The 15,481-nt window shown below is 31.3% G+C and overlaps 1 protein-coding gene across 1 annotated transcript in view; it reads right to left on the bottom strand.

Annotated features, from left to right (window-relative positions):
• Positions 1-15,481, bottom strand: part of LOC124364915 (neural-cadherin-like) — an 85,964-nt gene that overhangs the window by 43,250 nt on the left and 27,233 nt on the right. The window contains exons 2-3 of the mRNA XM_046820722.1: positions 2,129-2,272; positions 809-921 (exon numbers count right to left, since the gene is read on the bottom strand). Coding sequence (XP_046676678.1) covers positions 809-921; positions 2,129-2,272 — 257 coding nt within the window. The remainder of the gene's footprint in view (positions 1-808; positions 922-2,128; positions 2,273-15,481) is intronic.

Genomic DNA, 15,481 nt, shown 5'->3' with positions numbered 1-15,481 from the left:
GTGATAAATTGCCCGCGGGAGTTATCTCAATTAGTTCTGAAATCCAACGTTAGAGCTCGTTAACTTAATTTGTATAGTTCAAATATTTAATCCTAATATATTTAAAAGTCTCTGAGTGGGTTTACATTCATTTAGTGAATCAATTTAAACATTTAAGCTTTAGACTTCAATTTAGTGACGTAGTTGGTATGTAAAGATGTGTTGGAAATACACAAGCATTTTGGACCAATTTAAGGAAGTTTTTTAATTCAAAAACACCCTGAGAAAGGAGAGAAAAGTTATTTACAAGAGATAAATAGTTATTTAAAGTTGGACATTTTCATTTATTATCTACTAAGAGAATTTTGACCCACTCAAGGACTTTTAACAGATATAGTTATTTCAGGAGTAGAGCTGAGGAAAATACGTTTGCAAAAGTTTAGCACTGATGACTTCTCCTTTCTAGTTACATGTGACAAGGGAACCACAAATTCCTCTGAGGTATATGATTGAGTATATTATCTTGACAAAATGTGGCGTAAAATCACGTACTATGTATGATGATATACTCTGTTTCTTTGAAGTAGCGAACTCGATTTATTATGTTTGTAGCCAAAAAGTTGTCCTGCGTCTAGCTAGAATAAATAGCATGAATGTGCTGGAAGTGTAAATATGTGGAATTTAAAAAATACAATGAAACAGTTTGGCAATGCCCTTTTAGATAATTAAACATTGCATAATGAGTACTAAATATATTTTTCACGTATAAGAAACAGACTGTAGAGAGTCGGACTATGAGGACATCCAGCCAAGTATGAGTGGAACTCACCAGTTTTCTCGTCTCGTAGTCTACAGGCCCTGCGACCCTCAGCACTCCGTTCTGGTCCACTGAGAACGCGCCGCCTACGTTACCGCCTGCGATCTCGTATCGAATATTCGTCGCTGCAAAACACGCCATTAATATTAACACAACTTTCCATTTGAATACGGGCATTAAATTACAATAATCTTACAGTTACAGTGGTGTTGTATTGTAATAGAAGTGTTACGGACCAGTAAAATGAGATTTGCTTCATGGGGTAATGTGTAAAGTATAATAGCTGCTAATATTATATTGATTGCACTTGATTTGAAACTATTAATAAATAATGTAAGAACAAATATTTCTGATTTTTATGTAATGAATGGTCATACTTATATTTATTTATCTCAATGTTTAAACTTGCTACAAGACCATATGTTTTCATGATAAAAATATGACAATTATTTAAATACAAGATTCATTACAAAAACAATCCAGTTTTCTACATTTAAATTGAATCTTATCCGCTGTACCTTGACTAAAGTGTGTATATTTTCATATTACGTAAATACTTGAACCTGGACGCAGTAATATTAGTGTCAATAACAATAGTGATTATCACCTTCTTGTTAGAAATAACTCAAGCAATGGATCTTACTGAAGCTGAACGACATGTTTTTATTGATGTAGTAGGCTGTAATATTAGTGTCGATAACAATAGTGATTATCACCTTCTTGTTAGAAATAACTCAAGCAATGGATCTTACTGAAGCTGAACGACATGATTTTATTGATGTAGTAGGCTGTAATGTACTAGAAAGTTAATATGAAATTTACCGGGAAAACAATTTTGCGATTTAGTTTTGTATCTATAATTACAAGGAATTATAGACTGTAACATTAGAGATATTAAATGTTATGCCCTTGCTGGAAAATAGCGGCAAAAATGGGTAACCCAAATATAACTTTGTATATATTATAATAAAGTGGGTACATTGTCTTATTAACACTTTAATATAAATTTAGTAATTATTTATAATGTAAATTGAGATATAGTAAAATTATACTATGTACGTGAACTAACTGCAAACTTTTTACCACATATTTTGTCAATACTAAATATATATATATATATATATATATATATATATTATATATATATATATATTTGTTTTAGTATTGACAAAATATGTGGTAAAAAGTTTGCAGTTAGTTGACGTACATAGAATAATTTTACTATATCTCTATTTTCCTATATATATATATATATATTATATATATATATATATATATATATATAAATTTTTGCGGACATAAAAACACAACTATAAGAAGGAGTTTACGTACAGTTGTTCTGTGAGTGTGCGGGGATGGTAAGGACAGGATGGTCGACTTCTTCATTCTCATCCACCGCTGCCTCGTAAAGTGACTGTTCAAAGTAGGGCGTGCTATCGTCCTTCTCGGACCCCCCATTGCGCAGGAACTTGCTCACTGTAAAGCGAACAATACATGTTAAATTAATTTAACAGCATATTAAAAGCAAAGTGAAGAACGAAATCGTTATACATGTTCTGTTAAAGTAGATCACAGGGAGTCAAATCGTTTCAATTTTACGTCGGAAAATACAGTATATCACATTATATATAATGACCTTGGATTTTGATACCCTGTTCCAAACAGTATTCTATTCACTATTAGATCAATCCCATCATAGTTACTAGAAAAAGTTATAGATTGATGAAATAATTAATCATTGTTGCAGTTAGCCGTACAGTTATTTGGGCAGTATATAGTAAAGTAGCCCCGAGTTAGCCTATTTCCTAGACATTTCCCCAGTGTTTTCTTTGTTTATATCTGTTTATTTATTAATTAGATCGTGAATATTAGGTTATTAGAGATAGGATTGCCTGTAGAGGTCATGTAGTTCAAATTTTTCTTTATATGTATCATCCAGAGGATGTCTTATTAGTCGTAACATTTTTGGTAAACAATTTTTTGTAAAGAAACGAATTGTTTAAAAAGAACAGATAAGTACTTGAAATATGTTTGAAATAGAATAGTTGTGACTAGTTGTAAATCTGGGAGGTTACCAGTAAATCTGATAGTTATAAATAAAACCCGACAACTCTAAACGTTGTGTTTTATAAGCAAACCTTCAAATAGTTAAGAAACGTAACAATAGTTAATAGTTTTAGTTACAAAGAAAACTACTTGCTTTTGATTTGTATAACCTAGAAAATTTGTGACAAGTTTTAAAGTACTGTAGCTGTTAAGGATCAGGCAGGCTGACAGTTTTCGTTGCAAAGAACAATTGGATTCTGTAAATGTGTGTCACCTGAAGGATTTGTCAAGAGTTGTTTAATCTTCCTCCTTTCCCGTCTTATTACACCACACGTTGAGGCAATCTGTTCTTAAATTGTCGCTACAGTCGTAGTTTATATAGTGCACAAAAATATAAAATGTTTGTTAAATTTTGATACTAATTAGAACAGTTTATAATATTAAACCTCATAGTAAGTTTTTATATATTTGGTCTGTAAAATAACTGAATCAATACACATATATAATAAAAAGGAATTTTGGACTCTTTTAAACAAAGCAGAGCCTGAGTTCTTAAGCAAATTGTAAATTAAATATCTTTTATTTATTACGAAAATATATTATTCGTCAAACACTTGTTCGACCATAGCCAACCTAACAGCAATACAGACTGGTAATCAAAAGGTGTTCGCTCTCCCTTACTTTTTTCATAATGTATTCTGTGTCGACAAGTTTTTATACTATTATCCAGTCTGTTCTAACCCTATAATAGGGTGATTACCTAGAGCACCGTTTTACTGTGGGTTAAGAATCTATAGGCACATGAACCACTCCAAGTTTTATTCTAACCAAAAATTTGTAATATCTCACAGATATTTTATGATTCTTAGACTCATCTTTGGTACTAAAACAAACTTTCAACAATCACTTGAAAATTATTTACTACCTCATCATGACATCATAAAATTACGCAATGAAAAATTTTTGACGGTTTTAATTATATAGGTAACAAAAATACTTAAAAAAAATTAAAAATTAAATAAAAAAATAAAAAAATGAATGTAACATCATTAAGTATATGGAATAAATAAATTATACCAACCAACTTGAAGTATTAATTATTTTAATATTTTAAAATCAATAATCATGTAGGCTACTCGTTTGTTATGTGTATTACTAATTTACTATATTTATACTTGATTTTAAAAACAATTATCCCCCAAAAAAAATTTCTTACTACAGTGCAATTTTATCTAGTTAAAAGTTGTTTACTTGTCCTATCCGTAATATTCGATCTTGTAATATACGCGTACTTGTTTGTAGAAGCAAACTCATCTTATCAATATTTTATTTCATTGGATGTATTCTTAGTTTACAACATAAAAATACTAAATAGACTATCTTTAAATGCCCAATCCAAGGATAGCTATTTGTCTCTTATGCATTTCCTACCTGTGTATCATGTGTATTTTTGTCAAAACTGCATTAGCATAGGTTTTACTAACTAAACTTTCTGAACAAAAGTGAATTACTAAACCTGTATTTATTTGTCTATGTAATTAACATCTCGTATACATCCTCCATTTACATAAAATATCAAGTTAATTTCTAATAAATAACAGTATAACCAGTAATTTTCAATTTATTCGTTCACTTGAAATAAAGAATGTATTAATATGCATAAAATACATATTATTATATTGTCTGTTAAAATATTAGAAATATTTTAGATATTCGTTCTTCTTTTTGGAACAGAAACAATAAATTAATATTATTAATACATACGCTAAAATTTTACATTTTACTAGGCATTTCACTAAAGAATTTTCAAGTACAGGAATTTACATATCCAGTGTCGAAATTATAGCAATTTAACAATTGATTGTATGTAACTATTTAATAAATTAAAAAGCAAATTCTATCCATTATTTGAATATGACATATTTCAAAGTACTGTATGAAGATACTAGGATCATATGTATTGTGGTATTATGTAAGCTGACAATATAAAACTTTTTCTGTACAAATGAGCCTTTTTTTAACTTATGTTTTTGAAAATTCCTCTGAGAATAATGCGTTTATAGATGAGCACTTTGTCACTTAGCTGTATAGAGGTGGAGTGACAAAGTTCTAGCCACGTGATCTGTTACCACAACTGACGTCACTGTCTGCTAGACACTGTATACTGAACAAGGGTGGAAAACTGTAGCTTCTGTTGGACTTCATATATTAAAACCCTTCTAAAAATATTGACTCTATGTATTGAGGAACAATATTTTAAACATGGTAATTAGAATCATATCAAGTAAGCAGTGTTAAGATGTGTGATAAATATCATAGACAGTATGTGCTGCAGTAAAACTGTATTCGCTAGGGTTCATTACTGTACTGTCTACACGACTTTGATAAACAGCCTAATATAAAACAACCTTATGATATACAGCAGTGCAAGGTATATTGTTCTTTCTGTATAGAAAGAAGTAGTTTAGATGATTTACAGTTCCTCTATCCACCATTATGACCTACTCTACTTATAAAAGGTTTAGATATTACTGTTATTACAAGGCGGAAATACACCACATGTGTCGCTTAGCAGGCTTTACTGAGGTTATGTGCCAAATTGAAATTTGTTGCTCACATCCTTAGGACTAATAGGCGATCAATAAAAATAATAAATTCTAAAATTCCATAAGAAGATAAATGAGAAGGCCACGGAGTGATGGGCTTCAATTACGCTAGGCCACATCTCTTGTAGGGACATGCTCTATGATGACATTAATTCTTGCGTATTTACGTTTTGCGGATGAAATCTATCTTGTAATATTTTTCACATGATACATCAAACATGTGTTTTATCCTTTACATAAGGTTTTATTACAGTTTTCAAAGTCCATTACAGTTTTCCGGTGAGCAAGTAATGCAATGCAAGAATACGCTAAATAATATAAATCTAGCTTCCGACATTTAATACTGAATTTCCTTTCTGTTATTTGTTCTCTTTAGTGTGAATAAAGACATGATTTGTTACATTTCATACTATTGCACTGACCTTGATTAGAAATTCATTAGTTATTTTCGCATTGCTATCATTGTTACCCATAACACCAATTTATAACTTTATTAACGTGCAGCCAAAACCAATTAATTAGCATCAACCATTATTGATCTCCGTGTTTTCTATAGAGACATGAAATGTCATGAAAAATTTTAATACTATATGTAAGCTCATTTTTGACATATTGTGGGGACAGAAAGACAGAGTGACAAACAAAATACTATAATTTAACTAACAATAATCACTTCAATTTTAACCCTATTAATACATATATAACCTATAGAGCTTTTATTTTATTTTAATGTAGACCTAATTTAATCAAACATAATAATGTATATATTTGAATATCTAAAAAAATATGTTAACATTTTTAGCAAATATTGTATTTTAAAAGACTATAAAAGAATAAATTATACAGACTTAATTCTTCTCTCGTATTCTGAAAACACGAATAAGGAAAAAATATAATAACGCTTCTTTGTTTAATTTTGTTGTTTAAGATTGATAACTTGAAAGGTTATTACGACTTTGAAAGTATCTAATCATTGTATGTTAGAAAAATTTATAACACTACATTTGGACGTAGAGAATATTTTTTTGATAAATTAAGACCTAGAATAACTCCTGATCATTCCAAAGACCCACACATGTGTTGAACTCCTAAAATCCAAAAACCTGAAATCCTTCTCCGACAATTACATTTCCCTTGTAGAGAAAAGTCATAATTCCTCTTGATCATCATGGAAACTACTTGTATGAAGAACTATCTCATTCGCTAAAAATTGAAAAACATAAACTTCCTGAAACCGATAGTCGATTTAGCTTTGACATTGAAATACTGTTCACTGATGTTCTAGTTCCAGGAAAACTAAAACCATGGCATTTCTGTTAAAAGAAGATCAAACTTTAAACGATAAAACAAAACTTTTCATTTACCCAATTATAAAAAATATGAGCTTTGCGCTCAATGTAACTATATGTAACTAGATCAAAATATTTACCGTCAAAGACAACAATGGGGCGATGGAATCTCCTCAATCTCCTATTGCAACTAAATGTCTACATGAAAGTATTTGAGCAATAAGCCTTGGCTGCAACTTAATTCAAATTTAGGACTTAGTGAAGAGAAGTGGATGACAATTTTGTTTTTTCCCTCATGGAGACATAGAACAAAACTAATTTTTGACCCACATAAACAACATTTCTCCATTATATTCACCTTAACCATACAGTAAGAAGTCTAAAACAAACTTTTCTTTCTCGATGTTTTGCTTAGTTAAGAGATAGGGACGTCATTAGGCCAACAGTGCCTCCTATGAAAACAGACACGGACCAAAACATAATTTTTAATTCAACAAAAAAATTACAAAATAAATAAAAAGAAGAAGAGCATAAGCACTGTGTGAAAGATCAATATAGTTCAAAAGGAAGAAGTCATAAAAGTCAAATGTATCTTTTATAAATTGATAAAATTATTGTGCTCTAAATAATTGCAATAGAAACATTAGAAAAATCCATTAGTCACATAACGGAAACAAAGGCAAATTGACGTAAATGTAAATCATTGCTTTATTTAAAGGTATCGATATAGAAAATTAAAAGAGCAGAATATATAATGTTAAAACTTATAAAATACTGCTTTTAAAATACAAAAGACGTTTAACAAAGTTTCATTAAATTGAACCCAAAATAAATCCCACACGACTAAACATGTAGTTTTTACAGTAAAACATATTCTTGTAAAAGGAAATAAACGGGTTAGCCAGTGAAACGGGAAGATTTAAATAAGTAACTTAATTCTTGAAGGAAATTAATTTTATTATTTAATAAAGAATAAATATAAAGAAAAAAGGTATCCATTTACTGTACAGTAAGTGAAAAAATTTTTTTCGAATATAACACATGTCATATGTCCTCCATTGGAATCTATGCACTGCTGCAGCCGGGGCTGGAAGTTTCTCATGACATTTTGCAGTATATTGACTGGTATTCGTTCGATTTCGTCCCGAATTCGTTTTTTTAGGGCAAGGATAGTTCCAGGTGGATCGTTCTGAAAAAACTCTTGTTTTTAAATAACCCCATAGAAAAAAGTCACAGGCTGACAAATCTGGAGAGCGAGGGGGCCAAGGGATATCCCCTTTTCGGGAAATGACGCCAACTGGAAACAAAGCATTCATAGCAACTCTTGTAGTGTGGCTTGTTACCCCATCTTGTTGGAACATTGTGTGTTCATTTTACTGGAAAACGGGAGAGTTGTGGCGTAAGAATGTTCTGGATCATTGCAACGTAACGCACAGAGTTAACAGTCACAGCAACTTCCATTGCTATCCTCAAAGAAAAATGGGCCTATGAATCCTCTTGCTGACATTGTGCACCAAACTGTCACTTTTTCAGCATGAAGAGGCGTTTTATGAGGTGCGCTAGGGTTTTCCTCAGACCGGTATCTGAAGTTTTGTTTATTAACAAAACCAGAGATGTGGAAATGCGCCTAATCGCTTATGCACAAGTTGTTTACTTGGTCGACATTTTCTTCAAGTATTCTGGCCATTTCCTCACAAAATTGTAATCGTTTTTGATGGTCAGTTGGTTTGAGAGATTGCACAATCTGTATTTTGTATGGGTGAAAATTTAAATCTTGATGAAGAATCCTTCTCACCGAAGTGTTACTTATTCCTAGGCGTAGAGCATGTTGTTTGGCAGATCGGCGTGGACTTCTGAGCATTGCATGTAGAACAGTAGCGATATTTTTGAGGGGTTCGAACGGTTTTTTCACTCCCACCTTGGTTTTTTAAACGTTGGTCCAGTTTGTTTATCCACGAACGAACTGCGTTATCCGAAGGAACAGGCCTGTTGCGCGGTATATTGAAATGGCGTCTGAAAGCACGTCGCGTTTTCACTAAACTCTCACCATTCGTATAATACGCTTTAACAGCGTAGCCGCGATGTTCACCCGTCCAACGATCCGTGTCAACTAAATGACGGGACACGCAGGTAGAAAGGAGCCGACCACTATTACCCCCACCCTTCACATTTCAACTGTCAAGGCCATCTCTAATCTTCCCGTTTTTACTGGCTAACCCTGTAAAAAGGCAACACTAAATTTGAGAATTAAAAAAAAAAAAACATAGGATAACAGGACTAATAGAAAAGTCTTTAATTGCTGAAAATTGCTGGTGTGAAAACGTTCACTTGATGTGGGATTAAATTAACATGATACACCGTGAAAAAAATTTAATTAAACGCAGAGGTATTGCGTAAAAGGTATTAATTCAAGCTTAGGTTGAGATTAGGTCACTTTGGCTACCTGTATTGAAAATAAAGAAGTTACTAGAAGACCAAAACAGATTTTGACAAACAACCCTCAACCAACACAATATTTACACAGACCATGATAATGTCTAGGACTACAATATATATACACAATATATATATCATATATAATTTCTCAATAAACATTGAATCACAAAAAGTATTTATATTTTTGTGATTTACAAACATTGCCATTTATACAAATTTAATTCATATATATACAAATAATATTTGGCAGAAGAACATTTCTCAATCTCTTATATGTATAACTTATTTATTGACGTGAAGTACTGTAAGTATCTTAGACCGTAAATAGATTATAATAGCCAGATAAGAGGCTCTTTGGCAGATATAAAGCATTCACTCCTATACGTGTATATTTTTGACCGGGTTCAATGCACTCACTACTACAACCACGGAAATGCCATAAATTGTGAGTAGGCACTTATCAATAAGGACACTCAGACCGTTACTTATGACGTATAAGTTTTCTTGATTTAGGCACAAAGGAAAATGATACTGCAACATACAAAATAATGTAGATAAGATGTAGATTAGAATGACTGGAAGTAGTGGATCTTTCTCTTAAGTGGACTTTTAAGACCTTAAAACGTATAACTTTGACAAACAATGCAAATGTTAGTACATTACCAACATTACTTTAGAAATGAAGTAGATTAAACGGCTGAAAATTAAATTTTTTATATATGTATAATTCTCACACCAAATAATTTGTGTATTATATTAAATTTACCACTATAGCGAGGTAATCTTCGCGATTTCGTGTGAAATATGGAACGAGAAATGCTTTTTCGGGCGCTAACATGGAACTAACACGAAAAGGTAAATTTATATAATTTAACCTCATAATGATGAACTCGTAAGTTTATCCCGTCAGTTCAAAACAATTAAGTTTTTAGAAATATTACAATAACGCTATATTTAGTATGAATCAGGGAATAGATAACATAATTAAATCATTGCCTTTGGTTAATTTAATAGCACAATATATGTAGATTGAATTTATACGCTTGTTTTAATACACAATGCAGGTTCCCAGGAGATTATGGATTTACGTATGAACGTGATAACTTAACTTCTTGGTTCTAATATTGGTGTCGTTATTTATATACAACGATTAAAATTGTTGTGGTTTAACCATCTATAAAAGTATCATTGATAGGCTAATGAATAGGAGTATGTTAAAAAGGTACAGGCCATTATAAAATAGTGGGTAACTCACTAAGTATGTTATAAGTCTTGTAAAAGTAAGGCTTGAAGAGAGATAAAGTTTCCTGGAAACTATTTCATTAGAGAGAGAGTTTGACAGATAAAATCTCTGGAGAGAACTTTACTTCAGGTACTAAACTTCCACTGCTTTCATTAGGAATGTGGACAAGTCACCTTTATATCTTTTATAAGAGCAATTTGGAGTAAAGGTTTATTTCTTCAGTCCAAATTCGTATAACCTGGACTGTTTCCTCACGTGAAACTAATACTTTTCATAGTTTTTAACTCGAACTATCACTATGCTTTTTTATAATATAGATAATGTGATAGGTACTATTGTCATAAGATATCATAGCAATGTATTATTTACTCAATAAAAGAATTTACTTTATATACTAGTCATTATAGTTTTATTGAATGGAATACATGGGACATAACCAATTTTAAAACATTGTATATTTCTGCACGAGTCAGGTAGATTTCTCTTTTTTGCTTAGAATTAACTGATATACTAGATTTTCAGTGTTATACTTTTATCCTGGTAATAGAGAAAATGAACGTGCTCAATTCTTGTAAAACAGACTTTTATCCAGTTTTGTTTTACAACTGTTGATTTAAATAGATTCTCGACAAAATATTAAAAAAAGTTATAATTTCTAATGTGGCCATATTGTCTATTTTTTCCGTGCTTTTTTATACGTAATAATTATAATTTAATTATTGACGCTAGTCGCGTAAACCTAATTGAAGTTCTGTTGCTTGCCTCCTTGAATGTTTAGTTTTGAATTTAATAGCTCAAATTAAAGTCAAACGCAGGAACATTTTATTCTTAATTACACAGTTTTGTAAATTTTACAACATTAAGAATTTAGAGTAAGGATGAATTATTATTAGTGAGATAACATCTCCCACTTCTAGTTCAACATATGCGTATACGGGGTTTTAGCGTGAAGCTGACTGCGCAAAACGGCTAACGCTGCCTCTCCCAGCACACCTCCTTCCATGATATCTCCGCGGTGTTTTTGGCACAAAATCCCCTATTATTTCGACAAAAACTTTTGTCTGATTACAGCACGACCTAGCCTGTTGGGTAAACGATTTTCAAGCACAAAAGCACTTTAATTAGATGATAGTACAAATGTACAGTGAGTGTATAAATATATTCTAGGTTGCCTATTTTTTAGAATAAAGTATAACTTGGTGTGTAATATGGTATGCAAAACACACTCTTCAAAAATACATGTAGGAATTATTTAAAATTATAACTCCTCCTAGTAACCCCACATGTCACACACGTAACTTAACGTAGCTCTGGTGGGAGCAAAGAAATAAAAACATTTAATACTCTGTTGAACTTATGCAGTTGTGATAGTTTCACCATAAGTCTACAGAAACGTTGTGTTTATTTTTCTTTTTCAGTTTTTATAATAAAAAATTTCGTAATAAATATGTAAATATGTTTTTTTTGGTAATTGAATTATGAGTGTTGTATATTTATACCATTGTAATCTTTCCTTTATATGTTCGTTTAAAGATTGTTATATGTTTTAATAAGATTGAGACTTAATTTATAAATATTTTATCTATAATTCAATCAAGAAAATGTAGAAGTATTTAATAAAATAAACAGACGGCTGCTGCTCTAAATCTCTACTCAAAGAATTCCAAATACTTATCATGGCTAATATACTAGCTCGTTATCTGGTGTTTACAAACAATTCAATCTATTTCTTCGTAGAAAACTTTAATAGGGTAAATCTCTAAGAACCACGTTTTAATAGGATGATAGCCGAACAGCTCTGAATCTAATGATGACGCAAACATTTCTCTTTGAAGTTTACTCAGCGTTGTATGTGCTTGCTCCCAGCATTTAATCCAATTAACATGAAATATAATGTTCTCATTCTAGATGGATAATACTAACTTTATCCCACGCATTGGGAATAAATGAATATTTTCTGCAAACTTCTAATTACTATACATTTCTTTAGTACGAAATCATTTGACTCTACATCATTATAGACTTACATTATCATTTCGTGAAGAACTACTCGATAAAAATGTAAGTTATATAATTATTTTATATAGTGAAAATATGAAATTTTTGTTTTAAAATATTGTTTATACAAACATTTAACTTAAATTAAAGGCTGTTATTTTTTTCTACGGTTGGATTTATGTTGTTGTTCTGCTTATTAACGTACAGTTTCAATAAGTTTCAGCTGACATCAATTACACGTTAATGAATCTCCGTATAAATTCGGATTGAGCTGCATTTGCGATCTGTCTCTCATCTGTCTTTAAATCGTGTATGAGTCTTTTTCCGCTGGATAATTCTAGTATGAACTCATCTGTAGACTAAAAATATGCATTACACCTTACTTCTATATAGATAAGATTTATTTTAAGGATGGTGCGTGTCATTCTGTGGGATTTTAATGAACGTTGCATAATATATGTACAGTTTATTTAAGAGTAACCATGATGACAACGTCCAAATAGAAGAATCAAGAGATTTGTAAATAATCATTTAAGATTTCCGAATGTGACACATTAACACCTGATTATTATTAATGAAGTAAAGAGAATATTAGGGTGTGATTTAAGGTTAAAGGATAAAAGGCAAGACATCAGTTTAAGTTCATGAAATTATTTCTATTCATAATCGCCGTTTATTCACTTGCAAGCACTTTTCGAAACGCAGTACAAGATTCTTTAACCTCTCAGCATGATTCTCGCCCCCTGAGAGTTGAATCAATTGACAACGCCGTTTTTTATTTTCTCTTCAGTTTACAAACGCTGTCCTCCTAGCTACCGTTTAAAGTGCAAGTAGAGGAAGTAGTCGCCACATGCAAGGTCAGAAATGTAGGGTGGGTGGTCAAAGAGTTCCCAGCAAAAATCTGGAATTTTCTTCTTTGTTCCTGGAATAAGCAGTGTGCGGACGCGCGTTATTGTGAAGGAATATTGTACGCCAGATGACAGTTTCCCAAGTAGTTTGCTCTGGATCGCACCTCTCAGATTGTTTGAGCATTTCGCGGTACACGTCTGCTATAATTTTTGTTGCATTTTACATAAAATCTACGAAAACAAAACTGGAATACTATTTATTTACCACAATTGGTAGCTTTATAACTGTAGGATTGTGCACTGTGTTTTCGGTTTTGGTGATAATGAGAGTCACCACTGCATCAAATGCTGTTTTGTTTCATGATTGAAGTATAACATCTTCGTACCGTCCCCGGTAACAATGAGAGAAAATCATTTCTTCATCTTGTTGGTGACGTCTAAACACGCTAGTCCACTGGACATTCTTTGCTCTTTGAGGTCAGAATCATCTTCCCTACTCACCTCTCACACAATTTTTAGTATCCGGTAGAATCCAATTCCAATTAGACTTTGTGTATGACACGGTTAAAATAACATTTTGAAAGTTATTTATAGTAATCAAACATAATTTTTTTACTCAATACTGCTCTAAATATTGTGTAGATACCTCATTTAAATGCTTCAGTTTATAGAGCTATTAATAAGAAGATACTTTAATAAAATAATAGGGGTTATTAGTATTAACTTTCAGCATCAAAATCTAGTTGGTTTAGCCTATTTCTTATTGGGAGCTTGGATAAGAAGATTTGAACAATAATTATACTTTCATTACAGACGATTGAAATAATATATTTTATTAAACCTTATCTTATCAAATAGAGGTCAAATTGTAAAATTCGGTAATTAGTTTTTTAATTCAAGAATATAAAACTACCTAGAATGTTTTGGAACACTAAAATGTTGTTATGATATTTGTATTTAGTTCACAATTATGGATGAAGTTCTGAAGAAATGGTAAACATCTGTACACTTTTAAATTTTATACAATTTTTTTTACAGCGCTTGATCAGTAGTGTGATGCTGATAGCAACTAGAAATGTAATATCTAACTTTTAATTCAGATAGCAGCAGGGACGAATTAAAAACATCTAGTGCATTGGAAATATAATGTAAAAACTGCTATAGAACCAACGCTAAGGAAAAACGCTGTGAGTGCTTTCAAGTACGGTACGCAAAACTGGTGAACTTCCTTGACATTGTGATATAAAATTTTAACTGCGGATTAAGATATAATAGAAATCACACGCCTTAACAATCTATTATTCCCAGATAACAGTAAAAAAATCAACAAGATTTATACAACGCAAAACCTTAAAAACAATTATTTTGGAAAGCTTCGTGAATCGTGAATTTTTTATCGCAGTACTAAGGTATAATCAGCTGTGGTGCTGGAAGTATAATTAATTAGAGGAAGTAATGCTTCTGAATGTGGAAACAGCATAGTATTTTGGTGACGTATTTTATGACATATAGTAAAACAAAAAGAGCTTACTCTTTTATTATTTAAACCCGCCTATGTTTTTCAACTGTATTATATATATATATATATATATATATATATATATATATATATATATATATATATATATATACTAGCAGTTACTCGCGGCTTCGCACGCATTTTCCTGTTGAAAACTCGGACATTATTATCATGTACTCCTTATCTATGATATAATAAACACTCCTGAGATAATTGATAGTCACACGAAGCTATTTCAATCTCCTGATCCATTTTAGATTTAATTTTAAAGAACAGTGTTTTGGGGTCCTGAAGTCGTAAATTGAAACAGTTTTTATAAGATTTTGTATTCCCTCCAATATTCCATGATAATTTATTTAAGTGCTCCGACGATTTCAGTGACAATAAAAGTTAGCCTTTTTATCCAAATGACGAAAGTGTATCGTCCAACTAGAAAGTTGCTGAAGTCAATATGAGTCTGTTCTGGTCGTTGAAATTCACCCCTGGTCTAATCTATTTACAGTTCCACAATTTTATTAGTATTTATTTTACTAGTATAAGGGCATGAGTGTGTTATCCCCATTTGCTTTTCAGTAACTACAGTAAAAATGCCAGACACAATGTTAAAGGAGCTAACCAGATACGATAACTTTATGTGCATACATCATTCACAGCTTTATTTAACGAGGCAGTTTTTATAACAGGGTAAAAATAGCATTTC

This window comes from Homalodisca vitripennis, chromosome 6 (genome assembly GCF_021130785.1).
Source record: "Homalodisca vitripennis isolate AUS2020 chromosome 6, UT_GWSS_2.1, whole genome shotgun sequence".
NCBI lineage: Eukaryota > Metazoa > Arthropoda > Insecta > Hemiptera > Cicadellidae > Homalodisca > Homalodisca vitripennis.
This window is presented reverse-complemented; position numbering and strand designations above follow the sequence as displayed.